Below are 26,825 nucleotides of genomic sequence, written 5' to 3'. Positions count from 1 at the left end.
ATGAGAGAAATCACTAGACTTCCATACTATGAGGGTCCCACCAATGGCGGAGCCAGCAGGGCAATGGGGGCTCCCAGAGCTTCCACTGGAGCCGTAAAGAAGGCTCTTGGTGCCGGGGGCAGGGTCTGAGGTCATCACGTCCACCTGACATCACGCCAGCTCAAGCGCTCCCCTTCCCCTGTGGCAACTGCCCCATGGGCGTTATACTCAGGAATACTCTGTATCCTTGTGTTTAATCTGGTTTAGACTCTTATAGCCTTCGTCACAGACCAACGCCTAGTGATCACTGGGCAGCGCTGGCACTTTAAGGCCGGCGGCCACCTGATAGTCTAGGCACGCTGCAGGTGAGTATGGGCTGCCGATGGCAAAGTTATTACTTTATATAAATATCAGGAAGAGTCACGCGCTACGGCGATTCGTACGAATATCAGGCATGGCTGTGAGTTTCCACTTTGGACTCCTGGGTATTGGAAAATAACGGATGATCTCCCGGTACACAAACACGTTTACATGTGACCGGACACGTTTAACTTCTCCCTGATAAATCAACACCCGAAACAATCTGTCACCGGAGCCAAACGGGGTTAAATCTCAGTTCTTCTTTTAGACAGGGTAACATTGTATCCGTAGACGCGCATGTTCACTGATCATTCTGTTATGTACTTAGGGCTTTAAGCTCTTTAACCCATGACTTGGGGTCCTAATTGGGACATATAGCGTTCTTCTGACATGCTAAAAATAAACAAAATACGTTGTTTTTGGGGGTATTTACTTTGTTTTAGAGGTATGTGTCATCTCAAGCATATTATAGCATGTTACGCAGGTTTTTGCAGACGTGTTGGGGTTAGAAAGTAAATCGGATATTTATGTGACTGCATTCTGTTAATATTCTGCAAAACAGAAGCAATACGATAAAGGAGCGTGTTGTATTTGAAGGTCATATATTAAACACAAACACAGGTTTTCATCAGGCGCCTAAACATCATACGTCATGGCATAAAATCAATCAATAGTGTCCAAACTTACCCCGGAATCCTGGCAAATACACAAAACGTAGTTCAGTTTCAGGGTTTTTACCCCAGTATAAGGGTGAATGGGCAGATTCTTGGGGTCACATAGTCTGGGGCTGACCGAGTACCGGCATTGGTGCTTTTCCGCCCCTGCTATATCACAGCTGAGATCCCTGCTTGAATACAGGTGGCTCCATCATGGTTACCTCCTGATAAGTAATTTTTTTTTTTTTTAATGAACCACTTTATAGAACATTTTTGTTTAAAAGCAGTTATCAAGAACATTGTATTCTATGGTAATTGTTCCACCGCTCGGAGCTAGAATGGTTCGTTAGACGTTCTGCCAAGTCTCATAGGAAGAAGATATTCAAAGCATTTAAGTCGTTATACATAAATCAATTTTTGAAAACATTTTTTTTGGCCAAAAATACTTTTATTAATGTGACTATAGTAAAATATTTGCTCGTAATAATTAATTAATTGACCCAATAAAACACATTTTCGGTAATTCTGCTCGATTCAATGCCTTGGTTTTGTTGGAATCTTTGACGGCTATAGATGGGATCAATTCACTTTTCTGCAGCTGGTGCTCAAACAGTTAATAGCCCCCCATAAGGGGTCTATGTATCCTTTATCTCGAATTATTTGTATTATTCCGACAGTCCTGACCATTCATTTCCAGTTTTCTCAACAGCGAATAGAAAAAAAAATAAAGTAATCTGGCTATTGTGGGTCAAAGGTACGCGTCCTTCAGATGCCGCGAAATTAGCCGCATCAGCGGGATTTATTCGCCGTTTATCCAGGAATAACAGAACACTGTTAAAAACTAACTTTCGTCACATGCGCTTGTAAAAAAACCAAAAGCTATGTTAAAGAAAAACACTTAGCGAGGTTACATCACTGAGGAGTAGAATGTATAGAATGTACGGAGCCGGAGACCTTAGAATCTCCATTCATTCAGACCACGCTGGTCTCAAGGGTAGGTCGAGGGACCTAAGGGTTTTGAAGACCCCAGTCTCGAGAGGGTGATCAGAAATATTAGATAATATAGTTAGAAAGCCAAGCTTACTGAGTATTGATGGATCAGGACAAAATAAATAATATAAAAAATTATAAGATTAATAATATTAATAATAATATTAATAATAAAAGTTGGCCGGCCTTCTATATTTAGTTCATTTTTGATAAGGAAATGGAGATTATTGGACCATGAGAAAATGGGGTCTTTAGTTAAAGATGATACCTTTTTTAAGGGCCAACATAGGTAAAGATGTGGAGTCGCGTATGTTTTCTGGACGTCCGAGGGCTCTTCTTCACATGGACTCTTCATCTTTGGGGTCCTGAAAGCACATCCATGCAACCCACTCCATGCACGCAGCATGTGCTACGCGGTATCGGATGCGGCAGAGGACATAGCCCTGCACGGATAATATACCATTCTGGACACCAAACGGTTAAACTCTTCACTACGGAAAGGAGCAGCCCTGGGCATTCTAATACTAAAGATGTTATCGGTATTTTGTTCTGATGGGGAGACCGCCTGATAAGCAGAAAACAATGGAAAATACAGGGAACGCTACAGATAAGGAAACCTAAAATAGAGTTGAAGGTGATATTTTAAGGAGTTATTCTCCGCGGATATAACCGAGTCCGGTTCACGCAGGGGTGAAAGGGTGAATAAAGTCTCTTTCGGTCCCACTAACTCGCCTCCATATTTCCCCTACGTGGCCGTATAGTTGTAGAACCCTTGGGTGCCAAAAGCTTCACCATTAATCTGATTGATCCCAGTTCATAGCGTAGGTCCACCTTCTAATTTCCCTTTATTTGGGTGAAATAATAATTCCCAAAGTGAATCCCCATCTTGGTGAAGGGCAGGTTCTTCCACGCTGTATTAATGATGTCTCTTTCAGATGTCCAAAGCAAGCAGCACTCTCAAGAAACCATCCAGAGTCCCAGGCAGTCTTACCAGAGTATATTAATGTATACAAAAGTAATCACTTAGCTTCAGGAGAAGCTGCAGCTCTAGAGCTGCAGCACACCTCCTTCATGGTCCAATAATTTGCATCACTGACTGGTTCCTTGAAGTCAATGCAATGGCATTCAGCACATGAGCATAGGGGTCTCATTGGACCCCCCAAGAGCATTCATTTGAGTCTCAGCGGTCACATAAAATAAATAAATAAATTATTTAACCTATTATTGTTAAATTATTATTTCCTACCATACAAGGGTTCAAGAAAAGGAAGCTCCATAACTATAAAACGACAACTCCCATAGTTCTCAGCCCTTTAGATGACCTCTGAGAAATCACGGGTCCCACAGCTGCCGAGGAATCTGCCAGCCACCTATGGTCTAAAAGTCATATTTACTGAATGTATTATTTTGAGACATACACACACATTGTAACATTATTCATAATAGTAACAAATAGTTAAAAAAAAAAATAACCCAAAATAATACCGTATTGGCTCGGATATAGGCCGCCCCCGTATATAGGCCGCACCCTAAAAGTTTGGTGCTTTTTTAAAGAAAAAGTTTTTTTTCTTTAAAAAAGCACCAAAAAAAACATGCTGCCACTCTGTCCCCCCCCCCGAGATATGCTGCCGCTGTCCTCCCTCCCCGCGATACGCTGCCGCTGTCCTCCTCTGCCCCCCCCTCCTCGACTTACCGGAGCAGACTCCCGGGTGTCTTGCGGGGCCGGCGAGGGACATCTACGCAATACGCGTATGCAACTTCCGGTACCGGTACCGGAGGTTGCATGCGCGTATTGCGTAGATGTCTCCCGCCGGCCCCGCAAGACACCCGGGAGTCTGCTCCGGTAAGTCGGGGGTGGGCAGAGGTAAAACGCTTAGATAACCTCCCGTGCCGGCATCCCCCCCCGTGGGAAGTGCTGGCAGGGGAGGCTGTCTGAGCGTATCGGGGAGTAGGATGCAGGTCCCCTGCACCGCTGCGGGGGATCTGTATCTTAACCCCGCTGCCTGCCCGGCGCCCGGGACTGCATGTCCCGGGCGTCGGGCGCTAGACCCCGAATATAGGCCGCACCCCCACTTTAAAAACTTAAAGTGGGGGAAAAAAGTGCGGCCTATATTCGAGCCAATACGGTAATTGCCATCTCTGCGTAGATTTATCCATTATGTTAACCCTTTGTGTTTCGGTGCTGCGGGTGACTTCTGGTTAGTTAGAGATAAAACATATTTTACTTAGGAGGCTTTTTTTTTTTTTTTTGGAAAACCCCTCTTTGCTCAGATTACGTTAAACTGAAATGCAAACAATTTGACAAGATAAAATGGAAATTAAATCTCTTCTTGTATCTGGAAAAGCTCTAAAGAATTTCCCATGGAAGGATTCGAGCTTTTCCGTTCCGAGCGGAGGGGTAAAGCAAAGTCAGAACAGGTTTACTAACAGACAAACTATTTATCCGAAGGACCACGAAATCTGACAGATATTAACCTCTATCCTGTGTCTCAGGATGAAATCTCTCTTCTTAAGAGCACGGGGCTGCGAGGACGACCTGTGGTTCCTCTAAAAACTTACATTTTTCCAGTTTCGGAACATGGAACCCATTGACTTAACAAAGTTACAATAAGTAAAACATATGTCTCAAAAACCCACCTCATGTGTAAACTAAGGAAGCAATCATCTTAAGTTATTCCTCCCCTTTGTGGAGGTGGTAAGGTTAGGCTGGCAATGAAAAATTGGCCCAAAGCATTTTAAGGCCAGTGGCTGCCTGATGATGTATTCTACCGCTTAAAATGTTGGGGTCACTAAGACATTTCCTTGTTTTTGAAAAGAAAGCAAATTCTGTTCATTAATGTAACAAGAAATGGATCAGAAATACAGCGCAGACGGGGTTAATGTTGTAAATGACTATTGTAGCTGGAAACGGCTGATTTTTAATGGAATCTCTTCATAGGCGTACAGTGGCCCTTTATCACTCCCATCACTCCTGGGTACCAATGGCCCTTTATCACTCCCATCACTCCTTGGTTCCAATGGCCCTTTATCACTCCCATCACTCCTGTGTTCCAATGGCCCTTTATCACTCCCATCACTCCTGTGTTCCAATGGCCCTTTATCACTCCCATCACTCCTGTGTTCCAATGGCCCTTTATCACTCCCATCACTCCAGGGTTCCAATGGCCCTTTATCACTCCCATCACTCCTGTGTTCCAATGGCCCTTTATCACTCCCATCACTCCTGGGTTCCAATGGCCCTTTATCACTCCCATCACTCCTGTGTTCCAATGGCCCTTTATCACTCCCATCACTCCTGGGTTCCAATGGCCCTTTATCACTCCCATCACTCCTGGGTTCCAATGGCCCTTTATCACTCTCATCACTCCTGGGTTCCAATGGCCTTTATCACTCCCATCACTCCTGGGTTCCAATGGCCCTTTATCACTCCCATCACTCCTGGGTTCCAATGGCACGTTGTGTTCGCTGACCCAAGTTTAAGTTTAAAAGGCTGATTGATGGTTAGAAAACCCTTTTGCTATTATGTTACAGCCAGAAATGTCCTCAGTGACCCCAAACTTTTGACGAACAAGAAAAGGACTCGTCTTATTGATGCATTTCTATTTATTGGTTTATTAATCTAGTCAATCAAGTCTACAAGTTGCTGACATGTAATAATTCTCTCCTGTAAGGAGACGGCTCAGATGCGATGGAATCTTCTATTTCTGGAGCTCTCGGGAATCACGGGGTTTTCATGCCAGCTTTGCTGATTTTCTCAGCTAACTTTGGCCAGATCTTCTTCATGGCCTTCATTTCCGAAGGTTTGGATGCAGGTTTCTGGTCCTTGAAGATTTTTCCAACGATCCACTCGAGGTAGAACTGAGTGGAGGTGTAAACTCCAGGTTTCTGCTTTCGGGCGCAGCCGGAGCCCCAGCTGGTTACGCCGACCGCCATGTAGAACTTGGCTTTTTGTCTCTTGCACATCAGAGGTCCTCCGCTGTCCCCCTGCGCGATTCCAAGTAAAGAAAGCGTTCCGTTATACAGACTGTCAGTAATGACCATTATCTCAGCTGTTCCTCAGCACCGTTTTACAAAACAAGCAGTGTCCAGGATGCTGAAAACATTAACAATGTATCATCGCTGAGTAAAAAGGGCCACGAATCGGCTTACCTGGCAACTATCGATGCCTCCCTGTTCGTACCCCGCGCACAGATTGTAGCCTTGCACACGTCCGTTATACCAGGTCGGGCGGTTGCAGCGCTCCGTGGGGATCAGATTCACAGGAGCTTCCTGGAGAACGTCCGGCGATTCCTCCGCTGGAGAGAAAAAGATTTATCAAATGTATCGCTGGCCTCAGAAAACCCAAAGACAGGACCCCCCGCCCCGTCCCACCCCATGCTCCTTCCCCCACACTCACAATAGGGCCACTAGACATGTATATGTGAATATAGCTAAAGCGGTGCTTACCTCCTTCTCTGACGACACCCCAGCCTGCGACGTAGCAGTCGTCCATTTTGCTTAGAATCGCTTGTTTGGCGGGGAGACAAGCCGGCTGAATATACTCATTAAACGCGATGGGTTTGTTTAATCTGAGTAAGGCGATGTCGTTGCTCTGGGATTTCGGGTTGTACTTCTCGTGTACAATCAGCTCCTTGATGGTTCTGATCTGAGTCTTTCCCCCGATGTTGGATAGTCGGTTGGCGCCAAACACGAGTCTCCAGGAATAATATTCACTGAATAAACCAAAGCACATTCTGTTAGCGATCCATTCGCTCCATTATTATATGACGGATAGTAAGGGGTCTCCCGTAAAACCATTAAGTTACTTACTTGCCGACATCCTTAAAACAATGGGCGGCTGTCAGAACCCACAAAGGATTCAGGAGGACGCCTCCGCATACATGATCATACTGCTTGTCGCTGAAGTCCTGGATACTAACTAACCAGGGCCAGGTACCGGGCTCCGCATCCTTCCCCCCGACCACGCGGGAGCCACGGAAATCCTTCGCTAGGGGTCTGTTTCCACAGACTGAAACACAAAGAAAAAGACATTTAAGAGACGGGAGCTTTCTGGTTTAAAGTAAAATCACTAAAAGGGATGTATAAGTTACTGTAATGCATACATTATATACGTTAAAGAATAATGTAAGGGTTAAACTATGTGACAGTTATAGACAGGAATCTGTGGTGCAAATGGGGGCAGTTGGGATAAACAGTTAATGATAACAGAATAAGGTTTTAAACTATAAAACATCCATAAATTGTAATGTTAATGGTAATGATCTCGGACGTTTTCCTTAACTCTTTTGATGCCAAATTGTCTGTAATAACAGATAAACTCACCTCCATATCCAGAGCTCGGAGATATAGTGAAAATATTCCAAATAATGATACCGATGAGAAACAGCTTCATGCTCAGTCCTGGGCACGAAAACGCTGTTTACTTCTGCAGCAGAACGTACAGAATGTGTAAAGCTTTATGCACTATGACAGCATCAAGGCAGCATCGCCTATGAGGTCACATCGAGGAAACTCAGCCGTTCTCAGACATTACAAATCAGTGCAAGAAAAATACTTTATAAATAAAATAAAATTAAAAATAAATTATGAAACGAGGGATCATTTATGGAGAACAAACATGCTGACAAAGCCTGTAAAAAGGTGATTAAAATGACAAAATTGGAAACTGAGAAACTGGTTTCTATAGAGAATATTTTTAATGTATTTTAATGGAAAAAAGCTTAACACAGAAAATGTTGTTTCTTTGTTATCTGAAATGGGAAATTTGGTTCGTGAGAACAGATAGAAAGCAGATATTTTAAATATATTTTTTACACAGAGGAAGGGCCGATGGCTGAGCCCCTGCTGGCTGATTTTATGGAACCGTTTCCACAAACACGGGATTGGCTGAGACGGGAAAATGTGCAACTTAACACCGTTCAGGTAGACGAGGCCCAGGGCCGGATAATATAAAACCCCAAAGAATATAATTAGAAGTCAGCGTGGTTTAGTGAAAGACGAGTCTCATCAAACCAACCGAACGTTCTACGAAATGATTCCTGATCTCCCATGTTGTATTGAGAATCACGTCTTACGGAGAGATAATAAAGTAACGTTAATGTTGATGTTGCTTCTCAGCAGGAGGATTTACACAGAGTGGGGGGCCGGGCAGGCACGTAGGGGGGGGCCGGGCAGGCAAGGGGCAGACGAAGTTCAATACGGACAAATGTAAAGTTATGCATTATTGGAAAAAATTATAACAATGCAACATATACTTAATTAGAATGAACCTGTTACAAGGAGAGTTTTTATTAGATTTTATTAAATTTATTTTATATCATAATTATTTTTTATTTACAGGTGACGAGGACGGCCCCGGGTACCAAGTTTGAGTCTCATTATGCAAATTTAGATATGAATGATGGGGAAAATGAAAACATCTGGAAAAACAACAGATTGGGCCCAAACGTTATATCGATGATATTTTATGTATTTAGAGTGGAGATTTAATCTTCCTTAATAATTTCACTTCTTATTTAAATCCCAGTGAGTATATTTGAGTCTTCACTCCTGTTATAGATGATCACACGGTTGGTATCAGTCGGTATTTTAAATAGAGATTATTTAGCCATGGGTAAAACTAAAAATTGTGACGATAAAGGCGTTAATTGTTTAAATCTCAAGTTTATTACACAATATATTTCTCAAGTTGTTATTATTAAAAAAGACCTTAACAATATATTGGCGTATATCATTACAAGATTAATTCTTGAAAAATATATTGCCGGATAAGAATCTTAAAAGTATTGGTAACAATGAAATAACAAGTATAAAAAAATGAACTAAAGATAATGATTTCTTGAAATGTTTTCATTGTAGCAAATTGAACAAAAATAAGTAACAAGAGTCCTAAAAAGATGGGGAGTTTTTCTAATACGGTTATGGGTGAAAATATTAAAATAAAATGAACAATATTATTTATGTTTTACAATGTGGGTGCCATGAGCAGTATTTTGGACAAACTACCAGTAGATATAATGTGTAAATACGCCGTATATAAGGGGCTCCTGGAGAAATTCCCACGCAGGTCTTCTAAAGTGCTGGACGAGGATCATACAAAGCGCAGCAGCCAACAAATACAAATAATAAATAAATAAAATAAAGTCTTTCAAACGTTTGATGAGTAAAATCCGCAAAGTTCTCCGTTATCCTCAACACATTTTACGTAAATCTCACGGTCGATGTCTTTATGGGGCTCCGTTCTTATACCCAATAACCGGCGGTATTTCTGTATAATCCATCAGTGGCTTTGAGTGTTTCCGCGCATGCGCAGTAAATGGAGATACGGAGTCCTCATATGTCCATAAAACGGAGTCCATATACATTCCCGATAGCCAGCATCGCGCATCGTATCGTCGCCATGTCTAGAGGCGTTACGAGCCGTTTTGGAGCTGGTTGATGCAGTGAAGTCGGAGGGACTGTGTTTAGGAGGAAACATTTCAATAACTGAACGGAAGAAGTAGCCAAAAAACGGGCAGTAATGGTAATGGCTGCGACTGATGAGTCCAACAACGTGTGGGGGGTCTTTCCATACAAAGGACAAGCACTAGATATATAAGTGCGCTGACGTCAGTTTAGCTTCAGTAGCGGCAGTTACAGACTGATGGGAGTTGGAGTGTGAGGCGGTGACAGTTAGCCAGAGCCGGCCTTAGGTGTTCCGGCGCCCTGTGCGAACTACTCCTCTGGCGCCCCCCCTCACTACCCCCCCTCTGCCCCTTCAAACTACCCCCCCTGTGCCTTCAAACTACCCCCCCTGCCCCTTCAAACTACCCCCCTATGCCCCTTCAAACTACTCCCCTCTGTCCCTTCAAACTAACCCCCCTCTGCCCCTTCAAACTAACCCCCCTCTGCCCCTTCAAACTACCCCCCCTCTGCCCCTTCAAACTACCCCCCTCTGCCCCTTCAAACTACCCCCCCTGCCCCTTCAAACTACCCCCCCTCTGCCTCTTCCTTCAAACTATCCCCCTGCTCTCCCTACTTCTCCTTATCCTAACTTACCTTGAGGAGTCCTGCCGGCATTTCATGTTGAGCGCCGGCACCGCGACGGAGTCACGGAGAGTAAGGGGCGTCGAGCGGTTGCTGAGAACTTCACGAGCAACCGCTCGGCACCCCTGCCCGGGACATAAATGAAAACATTGTTGTTTTTTTTGTTTTTTGTTTTTTTTAACTTTATTTAACATCCTCCATGTTAAATAAAGTTAAAAAAACTTTATTTAACATGGACGTTGTTAAATAAAGTTAAAAAAACCAACAACAAAAAAAAACCGACAATGTTTTCATTTAGGTGCAGAGGGGGCGGCGGAGGAGGAAGACCCCGCGGCGGCGGCGGCAGCGGCGGCAGCGGCGGCAGCGGCGGAGGACCCCGTGGCGGCGGCGGTGGCAGCAGCAGCGGCGAGGGAGGACCCGGCGGCGGGGGAGGACCCGGCGGCGGCGGAGGACCCGGCTGCGGCTGCGGCGCCCCCTGGAGTGTGGCGCCCCCTGGAGTGTGGCGCCCTGTGTGGTCGCACAGGTCGCACACCCCAAAGGCCGGCCCTGCAGTTAGCTTAGCAGAGGCTGAGATTGATGCTCGTTACTCATATAGAATACTGCATGTTAATGAATAGTTTATTTTAGTGCAGAAAATGTGCTGTTGTGGGGGGGATTGGAGACGTTGTAGTGATTACTGTAGTGATTACAGGGACGGCAGCCAACATTTTTTTCCTCTGTTCCTGAGTGGAGTTTAGTTGATTGACACAGTTGGCCATTTATATCAAACCTGCCATTTGTGGACGCGTTTATTTTTATTATTTTTTATCATATCATCTATTACCCTACATTGATAAATAAATATAAGGAGACAGAAATGTGAAATGCTGGAACGCGAGCTGCATGCGCAGTGTGCGCAAGCAACCAGAGGGAGAGCTGCCAGAGCGATGAGAAGTAAGTGGGGACGGGAGTGGGGTATATGTATGGATGTGTACTTGTGTGCGTGTAAGCATGGGCGTGTACATGTGTGTGTGAGCATGGATGTCTAATTCTGTATGTGTGTGTGAGCATGAATGTGCACGCTGGGTGATGGAGTGTGTGTTACCCGGACGGCTGCATGCAGGACTTCCCATGGGATGGCCCTGGGGAGTTCGTATCGGTTTCTCTGTCGTGCAGCGAGGATGCCGGTGTATCGTGTATGCCTGCGCCAGCATTCCTGGGGGGTCCCGTCCTAGTAAGCTAGCGAGCTCATTTATTATGCACTTAATGATGATGTCATTGGCTGAGGCTAATTGCGGGTTATGAGTATATGTTTATATGCTTGATGTTTATTACGTTTATGAATTTCGCAGGTGTTTAATAAAATCTGTGACCATTTTCAAAATCCAGCAGGTCTCTTGTCTTTATTGGGTGATTGATGATCGTCATGTCATGTGACATTGGCGTGTTTCATGTTTTTAGATTTAGTGGAAGTAAAGAATAATCTTTTATTGAGATGAAGCTTCCTTGATCAGTTTTCTTGTGAATGCATCTCATACACTTCACTTATTTACCAAACTAGATTGAACATTCCACACTATTATTATTATTATTATTATTATTATTTATATCAATAGGTTTTATTTAAAAAAAATGATTAATATAAATATCTATGACATCGAGTACATGATTAAACTGAATGAATTTAAATATGAAGTACAGTATAAGGTGTTTGTGAACCCATTGGTCAAGATACTGATGTAAAATAAAAAGTTTATATAGTTTAGAGGGTTAATTATTGTGATGTCGACACTATATTCGTTTATAGGTAGTTTGAACAATGATTTTGTCACATTTATTTTCTCCTTTTACTATTCCAAATAATGATTGATTATTAAGGTTCCAAAATGTGAAGATCTGGACAACGTTTTAAAGATGATGCCGATCGAGTAATTGGTCTCCGTATATATGAGAAAGGATGAAATAACGAACGTCCGTAGTCCCGGGAGATGGAAAGCTGTGAGGATGTGTATATCGATGGGGACGGAGATAGATCACAATGGATCATTCACAACATCTTGTCTTGATTAGGACTCGGACGGCATTGGATTAGTGGGGGGGGTGAGGATATTTATTGGGAAACATGGAGCATTTGGATTTCGTATTTGTAATTTGCCTTATGGAGTCAAGAAAGAATCCCCCCCATCCCAAGTGGGGGGACTTGGGCCTGTTTTCAAACTAAATAAAAAAAACTGTGTAATAACCCAAAAATGAATTCACTGCTTCTCTAGAATATTTATTTTTGAATTGGAATATTAATTTGCTTTTGTTATACAAATAGTGATCATGAAATGCAATTAAAGGAAAACATTCAAACCAAAATGTTTGATTTATAATAAGAAAAATACGCTCTGTTTGTGAATTCTATTTACCCATACTAAAAATATAGCATAGAACGTGGATCGTGTGGATTAATTGTGTGAATGAATGCATTAATGTGCGAATGAATTGTGTATGAATACATTAATCAATATGTGTAAAGGATTTGTGTGAATGAGTGAGAGAATTAATGATTGTGTTAATGAAAAAAGTGAATGAGTGGCTAACGGTATGAGTATTTGTGTGTATCATAGATGTTATACGTTAGTTGGGGAAAGGCAAAGACGGCACAAGCAGGGTATTTGAGCCTTGGGGACCAAGATGGCACAGGCAAGGTGTTTATTGGACAAAGATGGCACAGGGCATGCTGTTTGGGGGCAAAGATGGCTCACGCTGGTTTGTTTGGAGACAAAAATGGCTCAGGCTGGGCTGTTTGGGGACAGAGATGGTCTATGTGTGTGATATGGGTGCTGGTCAGGTTCTATGTGGGCAATGTGGACTCCAGGGGATGCTTTGGGGTGTGCAACCTGTGATCTCTGCCTATAATTTAGGTGGTTTTATCTAGACTTGTGCATTTGTATTTGGGAGAACATTTCGCGTTTTCATTTTTTAAACCAAATAAACTAATATGGTGGCGGGGAAACCTACAAGAAGACGAAGAAGCAGCTGTCATTCATTGGTTGATGTTGGAGGAGGCCCTTGCCAGTGACCAATAGAGTCCTTTGTACAGACCTGTAACACCTGAGTCCCAATCTTGGCCTGGGGTGGTTCCAGGAGTTGATCCGTAAGTTTCAGCGTCGAGAGTTAAAGGACCCTATGTGCGACTCTTTATTGGTTGATGCCAGAGGAGGCCCCTACCAGCGACCAGTAGAGTCACTCTTACGGACCTTTAACTCCAGGAGCCTCCCTGGGCCATGTTTCAGCTTCAGGAGTTAAAGGACTCTATTGGTCACTGGCGCTGAGCTCCTCTGGCACCCACCTATGAAGGACTGCTGCTCTTCATTGGTTGATGCCAGGGAAGGCCCCTGCCGACGACCAAAAGAGTCGCTTGTATGGACCCTTAACTACTGGAGCAAGGAGACCAATGGTTTCCAATTGATCTATACCTGCAAAACTGGGTTTATGTGTTATTCTATTGTTATATAAATCTAATATACTATGTATACCTGCATATACAGGGTTCGTATGTCTAATTCAGTTGATCCAGGCTTGCGGTGTTTCCAGGGGTTTGCATATAAAAGTATTTAAGTATTGAGAATTATGGAAAATGCCTTTTAACTTGTATTATCCAAAGGAATAATGTTACAGAGGACAGAGGGATCATCGTCTCTGCTTCTGATCACTGGCTGTGGCTTCAATCATAGCTGTTTTTCTGTTGAAAACTCATTGAAGTCAATAAGAGGACGGTTTAGATTCCAGACGAGTCGTTAGTTATTTTCTACTTTCTTCGTACGTCTCTCTTTACTTCTAGTAATGCTGCTAAAAAGTTTAATAATGTCAAGTTCTTGATCCTGTGGATTGTTGGGCTCCAGTTATTTTTCTTATCCACTAATATCATTTCAGTGCAAATGCTATTTAATAAAATCCTTTTAACAAATAGACCCTCTTTTCATGTGTTTTTCTTCTTGGGCAGATAGAGAGGCCAAATAGTTATAATGTTTTTCTATGTTTTAAAAAACAAACATAATTTTTATGGGCCAATTGATGCGCTTTGTTATTTATAGTAATTTTGTAACGAAAAAACTTCCTCTCCATGTTTAATATGGAGCGTTGGCACTTTGAGGTCTGCAACTTGGTTTCGTGCAGAAAATCGGGCCCAAAAACATTCGTCATCCCTGTTCTAGACACTATTGTCTTCTGACACATATTGTAGAGATATTAAATAAGGGCCGAGAATATTACCAATAATATACAAATAACTCTATACATTGACACACATTGAGAAATACTGTTACAGAAGGAGAAGACGGCTCCGCTCTTGGGATCTCACAATCTATTGGGGGGGGGTGAGACGGAATAAGAGGGACTGCTTTGGTGAGGATGATCATTTAACGTTAGAATAAGTAGGAGAGAGTCTGACAGAACAAGCAGGGAATTCCTGAGAATCCGTGCAGCATGCGCAACACCCCGGAGATACAAGTAGGAAGAAGTCATGGAGGTTGGAGAGATGCAGTTAGGAGAGCGTTTGAAGATAACGGCAGAGATAAACAGGGGCTCCTTGTTCTGAAGGGCTCTACAGGAAAGGATCAGGAGTTTGAATGTTATTCTGGAGGGTATGGGGGCCGATGGAGGGACTGGAAGAGCGGGCAGCAGATGAAGGGCAATGAGAAAAAAACCTAAAGAAGATTAAAGAAAGAATCGAACCCCTCCATAAATACCCCTCCATGGATGAGACTTCAGACACTGTTAGACCCACATGTTCTAATGATGACATTGTACGCATCATTCCATAGGAAGTGTAGTAGACTTTAAATCAGAATAAATTGAAAGCAGAGCGAATTTCTGCTCAACATTAGGACCAGAACAGCAGAAAGAGGGGAATATAGGGGCACTTTGAAATTTCATTGGGTTAATGTTTTAAGCTACTTTTGTAGCTGGAAGTGGCTGATTTTTAATGGAATCTCTTCATAAGCGTACAGTGGCCCATTATCACTCCCATCACTCCTGTGTTCCAATGGCCCATTATCACTCCCATCACTCCTGTGTTCCAATGGCCCTTTATCACTCCCACCACTCCTGTGTTCCAATGGCCCATTATCACTCCCATCACTCCTGTGTTCCAATGGCCCATTATCACTCCCATCACTCCTGTGTTCCAATGGCCATTTATCACTCCCATCACTCCTGTGTTCCAATGGCCATTTATCACTCCCATCACTCCTGTGTTCCAATGGCCCTTTATCACTCCCATCACTCCTGGGTTCCAATGGCATGTTGTGTTCGCTGACCCAAGTTTAAGTTTAAAAGGCTGATTGATGGTTAGAAAACCCTTTTGCTATTATGTTACAGCCAGAAATTTCCTCAGTGACCCCAAACTTTCGACGAACAAGAAAAGGACTCGTCTTACTGATGCATATCTATTTATTGGTTTATTAATCTAGTCAATCAAGTCTACAAGTTGCTGGCATGTAATAATTCTCTCCTGTAAGGAGACGGCTCAGATGCGATGGAATCTTCTATTTCTGGAGCTCTCGGGAATCACGGGGTTTTCATGCCAGCTTTGCTGATTTTCTCAGCTAACTTTGGCCAGATCTTCTTCATGGCCTTCATTTCCGATGGTTTGGATGCAGGTTTCTGGTCCTTGAAGATTTTTCCAACGATCCACTCAAGGTAGAACTGAGTGGAGGTGTAAACTCCAGGTTTCTGCTTTCGGGCGCAGCCGGAGCCCCAGCTGGTTACGCCGACCGCCATGTAGAACTTGGCTTTTTGTCTCTTGCACATCAGAGGTCCTCCGCTGTCCCCCTGCGTGAAGTAAAGAAAGCGTTCCTTTATACAGACTGTCAGTAATGACCATTATCTCAGCTGTTCCTCGGCACCGTTTTACAAAACAAGCAGTGTCCAGGATGCTGAAAACATTAACAATGTATCATCGCTGAGTAAAAAGGGCCACACATCGGCTTACCTGGCAACTATCGATGCCTCCCTGTTCGTACCCCGCGCACAGATTGTAGCCTCGCACACGTCCGTTATACCAGGTCGGGCGGTTGCAGTGCTCCGTGGGGATCAGATTCACAGGAGCTTCCTGGAGAACGTCCGGCGATTCCTCCGCTGGAGAGAAAAAGATTTATCAAATGTATCGCTGGCCTCAGAAAACTCAGAAAAGACAGGACCCCCCGCCCCGTCCCACCCCATGCTCCTTCCCCCACACTCACAATAGGGCCACTAGACATGTATATGTGAATATAGCTAAAGCGGTGCTTACCTCCTTCTCTGACGGCACCCCAGCCTGCGACGTAGCAGTCGTCCATTTTGCTTAGAATCGCTTGTTTGGCGGGGAGACAAGCCGGCTGAATATACTCGTTAAACGCGATGGGTTTGTTTAATCTGAGTAAGGCGATGTCGTTGCTCTGGGATTTCGGGTTGTACTTCTCGTGTACAATCAGCTCCTTGATGGTTCTGATCTGAGTCTTTCCCCCGATGTTGGATAGTCGGTTGGCGCCAAACACGAGTCTCCAGGAATAATATTCACTGAATAAACCAAAGCACATTCTGTTAGCGATCCATTCGCTCCATTATTATATGACGGATAGTAAGGGGTCTCCCGTAAAACCATTAAGTTACTTACTTGCCGACATCCTTAAAACAATGGGCGGCTGTCAGAACCCACAAAGGATTCAGGAGGACGCCTCCGCATACATGATCATACTGCTTGTCGCTGAAGTCCTGGATACTAACTAACCAGGGCCAGGTACCGGGCTCCGCATCCTTCCCCCCGACCACGCGGGAGCCACGGAAATCCTTCGCTAGGGGTCTGTTTCCACAGACTGAAACACAAAGAAAAAGACATTTAAGAGACGGGAGCTTTCTGATTCAACGTAAAATCACTAAAAAGGATGTATAAGTTACTGTAATCCATACATTATATACGTTAAAGAATAATGTAAGGGTTAAACTATGTGACAGTTATAGACAGGAATCTGTGGTACAAATGGGGGCAGTTGGGATAAACAGTTAATGATAACAGAATAAGGTTTTAAACTATAAAACCTCCATAAATTGTAATGTTAATGGTAATGATCTGGGACGTTTTCCTTAACTCTTTTGATGCCAAATTGTCTGTAATAACAGATAAACTCACCTCCATATCCAGCGCTCGGAGATATAGTGAAAATATTCCAAATAATGAAAGCGATGAGAAACAGCTTCATGCTCAGTCCTGGGCACGAAAACGCTGTTTACTTCTGCAGCAGAACGTACAGAATGTGTAAAGCTTTATGCACTATGACAGCATCAAGGCAGCATCGCCTATGAGGTCACATCGAGGAAACTCAGCCGTTCTCAGACATTACGAATCAATGCAAGAAAAAATACTTTATAAATTAAATAAAATTAAAAATAAATTATAAAACGAGGGATCATTTATGGAGAACAAACATGCTGACAAAGCCTGCAAAAAGGTGATTAAAATGACAACATTTGAAAATGAGAAACTGGTTTCTATAGAGAATAAAACTAATGCTAATTTTTAAGCAATTTTTAAGGTACACAGTGTGGGGCCGGGCAGGCAAGGGGCAGATGAAGTTTAATACCTACAAATGTTATGCATTATTGGAAAAAATAATAACAATGCAGCATATGATTAATTAGAATGAACCCGTTACAAGGAGATTTTTTATTAAATTTATTTTATATTATAATTATTTTTTATTTACAGGTAACGAGGACGGCCCCGGGTACCAAGTTTGAGTCTCATTATGCAAATTTAGATATGAATGATGGGGAAAATGAAAACATCTGGAAAAACAACAGATTGGGCCCAAACGTTATATCGATGATATTTTACGTATTTGGAATGGAGATTTCATCTCATCTATTAAATTCACTTCTTATTTAAATCCCAGTGAGTATATTTGAGTCTTCACTCCTGTTATAGATGATCACACGGTTGGTAACAGTCGGTATTTTAAATAGAGATTATTTAGCCATGGATAAAATTAAAAATTGTGACGATAAAGGCGTTAATTGTTTAAATCTCAAGTTTATGACACATTATATTTCTCAAGTTGTTATTATTAAAAAAGACCTTAACAAAATATTGGCGTATATTATTACAAGATGAATTGTTGAAAAATATATTGCCGGATAGACCCCGGGTAATTTATAAGAGAGTTGTGAATCTTAAAAGTATTGGTAACAATGAAACAACAAGAACAACAAAAATGAAACAAATGATGTTTTCATTGTAGCAACTGTACAAAAATAAGTTACAAGATTCCTAAAAAGATTTAATTCCTAAAAACGGAATTCTTCTAGTACGTGTTACGCCGGATCAGGCACCACAGGTGATGGACCCACGATGCAGGAATGGCGAGAATATCCGATAAACAAGCCGGGATCGAGACAGGCAGCACAGGAGCGTGGTCAATACAAAAGCCGAGGTCGAGACGAGCAGCGCAGGATCAAGGTCAGAAGAACAAAAGCCGAGGTCTGGTACACGTGGAGATCAATCAATAAGCAAGAACACCCAGAGAACATTAACATGGACTCGTTGAACAGGCAAGGAAACAAGGAACCAGGAAGGTTTAAATAGAGCCAATGGCGGGAGATCAGGTAAAATGATGTCATCGCGACCGGCGCAAATAGCGTCGTCGCGATGGCAACAAAACATAACTTCCTGCCTGTGTTACCTCCGCGAAAGACGCGGAAGAGCCACACAGGCAGGGGAGGTAAAACCAACTCCGTGGACATGCAGCGGCGATCAAACACTTGATCGCCGCCGGCATGCCTGCGGCGGCTAAACTACAAGGTCCTCTCTGCCTGTGTTGCCGCCACGAGCGACGCGGCAGCGCCACACAGGCAGAAGAGGTACTGGTCGGTTGCCGCGAGCATGTAGCGGCAGATCGTTTCTCCGATCGCCGCTGATATGCTGCGGCAGCCCGAGGAGAGCTGTCAGCGGCTGGAAGGCGTGCCTGCTCGAGGAACGCCGTGGGACCCCGGCCGGACAGGTAGGTGTGACAGTACGGTTTACTGGTGAATCAGAATTTAAAAGGGGACGGGACAAGTGTTAGATATATGAGTGCGCTGACGTCATTTTAGCTTCAGTAGCGGCAGTTATAGACTGATGGGAGTTGGAGTGTGAGACGGTGACAGTTAGCTTAGCAGAGGCTGAGACTGATGCTCGTTACTCATATAGAATACTGCATGTTAATGAATAGTTTATTTAGTGCAGAAAATGTGCTGTTGCGGGGGGGATTGGAGACGTTGTAGTGATTACTGTAGTGATTACAGGGACGGCAGCCAACATTTTCTTCCTCTGTTCCTGAGTGGAGTTTAGTTGAGTGACACAGTTGGCCATTTATATCAAACCTGTCATTTGTGGACGCGTTTATTTTTATTATTTTTTTTTTCTCATATCATCTATTACCCTACATTGATAAAAACATATTGGTGATAATAAATACTGGTGATAATAAATATTGGTGACGATGTAATATGTATTATTTATAATATTGGAGAAATTCAGTCCTTTTCCACGGACTGTCTGCGCAAGCTCAGTGCCCTGCTACTACTACTCCTACGACTTTCTGTCTCCTCGTACCTGTTCAAAATTGTTTACAAAGAGCCCTTCTGGTTTGGGCCGCACCATCCAGGTCCTTTCTAAACTATTTTGAAAATGGCACAAGGAGACAGAAACGTGAAATGGTGAAACGCGAGCAACCAGAGGGAAAGCTTACCGGAGCGGTGAGAAGTAAGTGGGGACAGGAGTGGGGTACATGTATGGATGTGTACTTGTGTGTGTATGAGCATGGATGTGTAATTGTGTGTGTGTGAGCATGGATGTGTAATTGTGTGTGTATGAGCATGGATGTGTAGTTATGTCTGTGAGCATGTATGTGTGAGTGGGGTGAGATGGAGTGTGAGTATGAGTAAGCGTGTGTAATTTGTGTAAGTGTGTTTACATATGTTGTATGTTGGAAGGGGGGCAAAGAAGGCACAGACCAGTTGTTAACGTTGTTTCAGGGGTATTTTATGCACCAGGACCCGGTGGTTTCTATTTATGCCCCTGCTCGTGGCAGATACAGCATTGGCCTGAAGGGGAGATACTGGGCTGGCTGTAAATTATCCAATGCACCTTTTCGGTGAGTTAGCCCAATGGCGAACCTCTGTTGGGGGATTATGATAATGTTTGCTGTAACATGTAGGACTCGGACGGCATTGGATTATTGGGGGGGGAGGATATATATTGGGAATTATAGCACATTTGTATTTCGTATTTGTAATTGAGGAAGTCGGCGGATCCCACGAAACACATTTGGCGTTAGCGATATTGTTAATATTGAATATTTAGTGATCATGTGTGCTAAGTTTCAGTAAAGATTTCACTTATACCCTTTGATGACTCTTGCAGAGTGTGTGGTTCTCGTTTTCCAACTAAGGGGGGAGACTAAGAGGTTGTGAAACATTGAGACCTTCCGTCCAACAGCCTGCAAAGGCCAATAAGATATCGACATGTATAAAACAGGGTACTGATTCACAGGAAGAGGAATCGCCTTTTTATAAGTCAATGGTAAGACCTCACCTTTAATATGAGATGCAATTCAGGGCACCGGTCCTTAGAAAGGACATTATGGAACTAGAAAAGGTGCAAACTCTATTGGTTGCTGGCACCGAGCTCCTCTGGCATTAACCAATCAAGGGCAGCTACCCTTCATTGGTTGATGCCAGAGCAGAATCCTGACGGTGACCAATAGAGTCACTTATATGGACCTTTAACTCCTGACGTAGAAACTTGGCCTGGGGAGGTTTCAGCAGTTAAAGGTCTGTACGAGCGGCTCTATTGGTCACTGACAGGGGCCTCCTCTGGCACCAACCAATGAAGGACAACTGCCCATTATTGGCGGTTGTCAGAGGAGGCACCTGCCGGCGACCAATGTAGTCGCTCTTACCCTCTTTTAACTCCTAGCAATATCCTACAGATTCCTGTTCCCGTTAACCCCTGTGATGCTGGGTAGACAAGGTAGGCTGCAGCCAGTGACTTGTATGGGGAGGAAAGAACCAGGGACATGAACTAGGAGATATTAACGAAGATTCTTTGTGTTGTGCTTCTTCATCTTTGTGTACGTTTACCGGCCATCATATTAGGTTATTCTGTATTTGGTTTGAACAACGAAAAAGCTCCATTCCTGGTTGTTTTAATGTTCTCCTGAATATGAATACACGAGTCTAACCATAACGTTTTATAATTATGTGCGGGACCAATATAAAGAGTTCTGCAGTGACCTGTTCATTAACAGAAACCTACAAAGAACAAGACGTTGTCCTTTGAGGTGTGAAGAAGGAAGATTTCATACAAAATAAAGTGAGGACCGTGAAGTTACGGAATTCACTGCCAAGGGCAGATACTATCAGATACAACGGATGCCTTCAAAAAAGGGAAAAAACTGAACATACATAACTAGAAATGATAGAATATCCACAATCTGAAAAAACAGCTTCATGTGATGGGTTTTTTTTGCCTTCTTTTGGATCAAAAGCAGGAAGGAAGATAAAATGTTGACCTTGATGGACTTGGGTCTGTTTTCAAACTAAATAAAAAAAAAAACTGTGTAATATTAATAACCCAAAAATGAATTCACTGCTTCTCTAGAATATTTAATTTTGAATTAGAATATGAATTTGCTTTTGCTGTACATATAGTGATCACTGCATGCAATTAAAGGAAAACATTCAAAGTAAAATGTCTAATCTATAATAATAGTGAATTCTATTTACCCCGACTAAAAACATAGCATAGAACGTGGATCGTGGTTTTATCATCATTTGGTTGTCGCTGCAATTTCTGCAAATATCACATATTTTTGGCTCAAAAAGATGACAGAACATAAACATATTGCAAAACATTAATGTGGAAAAGGGATAATATTTTCTTGTCCCAAATCAATTCACCAAAAGAAAACTGTGTATGAGCGGTTGCTAATGAAAAAGTTTCCTGTTTCCTCCGCTCCCTGCCGCGACTCGCCTTGATGCTGCCCTGACTTCGACGGTTGGAGCGGCATATAGAGGGTTAAAAGGCATATCATGGGGCACAGTGGCATATAGGAGGGTATAAGGCATTTCTGGAGGCAGAGTGGCATATAGAGGGTTAAAGGCATATCAGGGAAGCAGAGTGGCATATGGGGGGTATAAGGCATTTAGGGGGGCAGAGTGGCAAGCCTGGGGGCAGATGTGCATAACTGGGGGGGGCAGGTTTGCAAATAAAAAGAATTAAAAACAAAAAAAATATTTTTCTCAATCACAGCTTTTATTAAATATGAAAAAATAGTTTACATGAATTAATATTTACTAGTAAAACTTTCTTCATATAGGGAAGTCTTATATTCAGGTTTTTTCATTTTTTTCCTAAATTAATATTTAGATTTGGGGGGTCGTCTTATAATCAAGCAAATCCGGTATATCTAATCTGCTAGGTTTCCATATACAGGGTTTGTATGTCTAAGTCAGTTGATCCAGGCTTGCGGTGTTTCCAGGGGTTTGCATATAAAAGTATATAAGAATTGAGAATTATGGGAAATGCCTTTTAACTTGTATTATCCAAAGGAATAATGTTACAGAGGACAGAGGGATCATCGTCTCTGCTTCTGATCACTTGCTGTGGCTTCAATCATAGCTGTTTTTCTGTTGAAAACTCATGGAAGTCATTAAGAGGACGGTTTAGATTCCAGACGAGTCGTTAGTTATTTTCTACTTTCTTCGTACGTCTCTCTTTACTTCTAGTAATGCGGCTAAAACGTTTAATAATGTCAAGTTCGTGATCCTGTGGATTGTTGGGCTCCAGTTATTTTTGGTATCCACTAATATCATTTCAGTGCAAATGCTATTTAATAGATTTTGCCCATTAAAATAACATGAAATGGATCAGAAATGGATCAGAAATCCAGCACAGACAGGGTTAATGTTTTAAATTACTTTTGTAGCTGAAAACATCTGATTTTTAATGGAATATCTTAGGTGTACAGAAGCCCTTTATCACTCCCATCACTCCTGGGTTCCAATGGCCCTTTATCACTCCCATCACTCCAGAACAGCCCAGGAGGGAAAAGAAATTGGACGGAGGGGCCACATGAATTTAGTGCGGACAAGGTACCCATGGTCAGGCCTGTTGAAGGGGTTAAGGCATGACTAAGGGAAATTTTGGCACTGAAGGTGTTAAGCTAGTGGCACGTGCAGGGCCAGAAGGGAGGGGGTAATTACCCTCCCTTGGGGGTATATAAGGAAGGGTCGTGGCCTATAGGGGCAACCATTTTAAAGAAAATTTTCCCACCCATCCCTCCCCTGTTTTGGCGTTTGCCGGGTACTCTGGTTTTAAGCTGGTACGGTGCAGGAGTTAACCATCTAGGTATGGTTACTTGTGGTGCACAGAGGTGTAAGTGCAGGACACTCCAGGGGCATGCGCCTCTGTGAATCGTAAGGTCATGTGACTGCCGCGCTGGGGGACGCCGGCAGTTTCAGCAGGGATACAGGTGGACACGCCCATACCAGCAGGTTACTTATGTGGTTATTAATTTGGTTATTAAGTGGTTATTAAAATGTTTACAATTGGTTATGTTATTTATATATATTGTGTCAAATTGGTTGTGGTAATAATATTTGACACTTTGTAACATGTTAATAAAGGTTGAGTGTCGCGGTGCTGAAGTTATTTCAAGTCCGCACCGCGGACAAATAATTCCATATCTGACATTAATAAAGCTTTTAAAATAAAGAAGTGTCTCTTGTTTTATTTGTAAAGAGGTACCGAAACTGGACGCTACTACATTCATGGGTTCCAATGGCCCTTTATCACTCCCATCAATCCTGGGTTCCAATGGCCCTTTATCACTCCCATCACTCCTGTGTTCCAATGGCACGTTGTGTTCGCTGACACAAGTTTAAGTTTAAAAGGCTGATTGATGGTTAGAAACACCTTTTGCTATTATGTTACAGCCAGAAATGTCCTCAGTGACCCCAAACTTTCGACGAACAAGAAAAGGACTCGTCTTATTGATGCATTTCTATTTATTGGTTTATTAATCTAGTCAATCAAGTCTACAAGTTGCTGACAGTAATAATTCTCTCCTGTAAGGAGACGGCTCAGATGCGATGGAATCTTCTATTTCTGGAGCTCTCGGGAATCACGGGGTTTTCATGCCAGCTTTGCTGATTTTCTCAGCTAACTTTGGCCAGATCTTCTTCATGGCCTTCATTTCCGAAGGTTTGGATGCAGGTTTCTGGTCCTTGAAGATTTTTCCAACGATCCACTCGAGGTAGAATTGAGTGGAGGTGTAAACTCCAGGTTTCTGCTTTCGGGCGCAGCCGGAGCCCCAGCTGGTTACGCCGACCGCCATGTAGAACTTGGCTTTTTGTCTCTTGCACATCAGAGGTCCTCCGCTGTCCCCCTGCGCGATTCCAAGTAAAGAAAGCGTTCCGTTATACAGACTGTCAGTAATGACCATTATCTCAGCTGTTCCTCGGCACCGTTTTACAAAACAAGCAGTGTCCAGGATGCTGAAAACATTAACAATGTATCATCGCTGAGTAAAAAGGGCCACGAATCGGCTTACCTGGCAACTATCGATGCCTCCCTGTTCATACCCCGCGCACAGATTGTAGCCTCGCACACGTCCGTTATACCAGGTCGGGCGGTTGCAGCGCTCCGTGGGGATCAGATTCACAGGAGCTTCCTGGAGAACGTCCGGCGATTCCTCCGCTGGAGAGAAAAAGATTTATCAAATGTATCGCTGGCCTCAGAAAACTCAGAAAAGACAGGTAACCCCCGCCCCGTCCCACCCCATCCTCCCTCCCCCACACTCACAATAGGGCCACTAGACATGTATATGTGAATATAGCTAAAGCGGTGCTTACCTCCTTCTCTGACGACACCCCAGCCTGCGACGTAGCAGTCGTCCATTTTGCTTAGAATCGCTTGTTTGGCGGGGAGACAAGCCGGCTGAATATACTCGTTAAACGCGATGGGTTTGTTTAATCTGAGTAAGGCGATGTCGTTGCTCTGGGATTTCGGGTTGTACTTCTCGTGTACAATCAGCTCCTTGATGGTTCTGATCTGAGTCTTTCCCCCGATGTTGGATAGTCGGTTGGCGCCAAACACGAGTCTCCAGGAATAATATTCACTGAATAAACCAAAGCACATTCTGTTAGCGATCCATTCGCTCCATTATTATATGACGGATAGTAAGGGGTCTCCCGTAAAACCATTAAGTTACTTACTTGCCGACATCCTTAAAACAATGGGCGGCTGTCAGAACCCACAAAGGATTCAGGAGGACGCCTCCGCATACATGATCATACTGCTTGTCGCTGAAGTCCTGGATACTAACTAACCAGGGCCAGGTACCGGGCTCCGCATCCTTCCCCCCGACCACGCGGGAGCCACGGAAATCCTTCGCTAGGGGTCTGTTTCCACAGACTGAAACACAAAGAAAAAGACATTTAAGAGACGGGAGCTTTCTGGTTTAAAGTAAAATCACTAAAAAGGATGTATAAGTTACTGTAATGCATACATTATATACGTTAAAGAATAATGTAAGGGTTAAACTATGTGACAGTTATAGACAGGAATCTGTGGTACAAATGGGGGCAGTTGGGAAAAACAGTTAATGATAACAGAATAAGGTTTTAAACTATAAAACCTCCATAAATTGTAATGTTAATGGTAATGATCTCGGACGTTTTCCTTAACTCTTTTGATGCCAAATTGTCTGTAATAACAGATAAACTCACCTCCATATCCAGAGCTCGGAGATATAGTGAAAATATTCCAAATAATGATACCGATGAGAAACAGCTTCATGCTCAGTCCTGGGCACGAAAACGCTGTTTACTTCTGCAGCAGAACGTACAGAATGTGTAAAGCTTTATGCGCTATGACAGCATCAAGGCAGCATCGCCTATGAGGTCACATCGAGGAAACTCGGCCGTTCTCAGACGTTAAGAATCAGTGCAAGAAAAATACTTTATAAATAAAATAAAATTAAAAATAAATTATGAAACGAGGGATCATTTATGGAGAAGAAACATGCTGACAAAGCCTGCAAAAAGGGGATTAAAATGGCTAAATTTGAAATTGAGAAACTGGTTTCTATAGAGAATATTTTTTAAGGTATTTAAATGGAAAAAAAGCTAAACACAGAAAATGTTGTTTCTTTGTTATCTGAAATGGGAAATTTGGTTCGTGAGAACAGATAGAAAGCAGATATTTTAAATATATTTTTTACACAGAGGAAGGGCCGATGGCTGAGCCCCTGCTGGCTGATTTTATGGAACCGTTTCCACAAACACGGGATTGGCGGAGACGGGAAAATGTGCAACTTAACACCGTTCAGGTAGACAAGGCCCAGGGCCGGATAATATAAAACCCCAAAGAATATAATTAGAAGTCAGCGTGGTTTAGTGAAAGACGAGTCTCATCAGACCAACCGAACGTTCTACGAAATGATTCCTGATCTCCCATGTTGTATTGAGAATCACGTCTTACGGAGAGATAATAAAGTAACGTTAATGTTGCTTCTCAGCAGGAGGTTTTACACAGAGTGGGGGGCCGGGCAGGCACGTGGGGGGGGCAGGCAGGCAAGGGGCAGACGAAGTTCAATACGGACAAATGTAAAGTTATGCATTATTGGAAAAAATTATAACAATGCAACATATACTTAATTAGAATATGAACCCGTTACAAGGAGAGTTTTTATTAGATTCTATTACATTTATTTTATATCATAATTATTTTTTATTTACAGGTAACGAGGACGGCCCCGGGTACCAAGT

General features: G+C 43.0%; 3 protein-coding genes across 3 annotated transcripts; all 3 read right to left on the bottom strand.

Annotated features, from left to right (window-relative positions):
- Positions 1-5,592: 5,592 nt before the first annotated feature.
- LOC128467578 (acrosin-like) lies at positions 5,593-7,377 on the bottom strand. Its single transcript, XM_053449239.1, has 5 exons — positions 7,308-7,377; positions 6,795-6,993; positions 6,432-6,697; positions 6,135-6,280; positions 5,593-5,969 (listed from the first exon to the last, which is right to left on the bottom strand). Exons 1-5 carry the CDS (start codon positions 7,375-7,377, stop codon positions 5,706-5,708), a joined length of 945 nt encoding a protein of 314 aa, XP_053305214.1. The 3' UTR covers positions 5,593-5,705.
- An 8,168-nt stretch (positions 7,378-15,545) lies between these two features.
- LOC128467576 (acrosin-like) lies at positions 15,546-17,215 on the bottom strand. The gene is made up of 5 exons (XM_053449238.1): positions 17,146-17,215; positions 16,633-16,831; positions 16,270-16,535; positions 15,970-16,115; positions 15,546-15,809 (listed from the first exon to the last, which is right to left on the bottom strand). Exons 1-5 carry the CDS (start codon positions 17,213-17,215, stop codon positions 15,546-15,548), a joined length of 945 nt encoding a protein of 314 aa, XP_053305213.1.
- Positions 17,216-24,063: 6,848 nt separating this feature from the next.
- Positions 24,064-25,854, bottom strand: LOC128467575 (acrosin-like). Its single transcript, XM_053449237.1, has 5 exons — positions 25,785-25,854; positions 25,272-25,470; positions 24,909-25,174; positions 24,608-24,753; positions 24,064-24,442 (listed from the first exon to the last, which is right to left on the bottom strand). The coding sequence occupies exons 1-5, from the start codon at positions 25,852-25,854 to the stop codon at positions 24,179-24,181; spliced, it is 945 nt and encodes a 314-aa protein (XP_053305212.1). The 3' UTR covers positions 24,064-24,178.
- Between the last annotated feature and the right edge of the window lie 971 nt (positions 25,855-26,825).

Source organism: Spea bombifrons, chromosome 10 (genome assembly GCF_027358695.1).
Source record: "Spea bombifrons isolate aSpeBom1 chromosome 10, aSpeBom1.2.pri, whole genome shotgun sequence".
Taxonomy (NCBI): Eukaryota; Metazoa; Chordata; class Amphibia; order Anura; family Pelobatidae; genus Spea; species Spea bombifrons.
The sequence above is the reverse complement of the archived record's forward strand: the minus strand, read 5'-3'. Positions and strand labels throughout refer to the sequence as shown.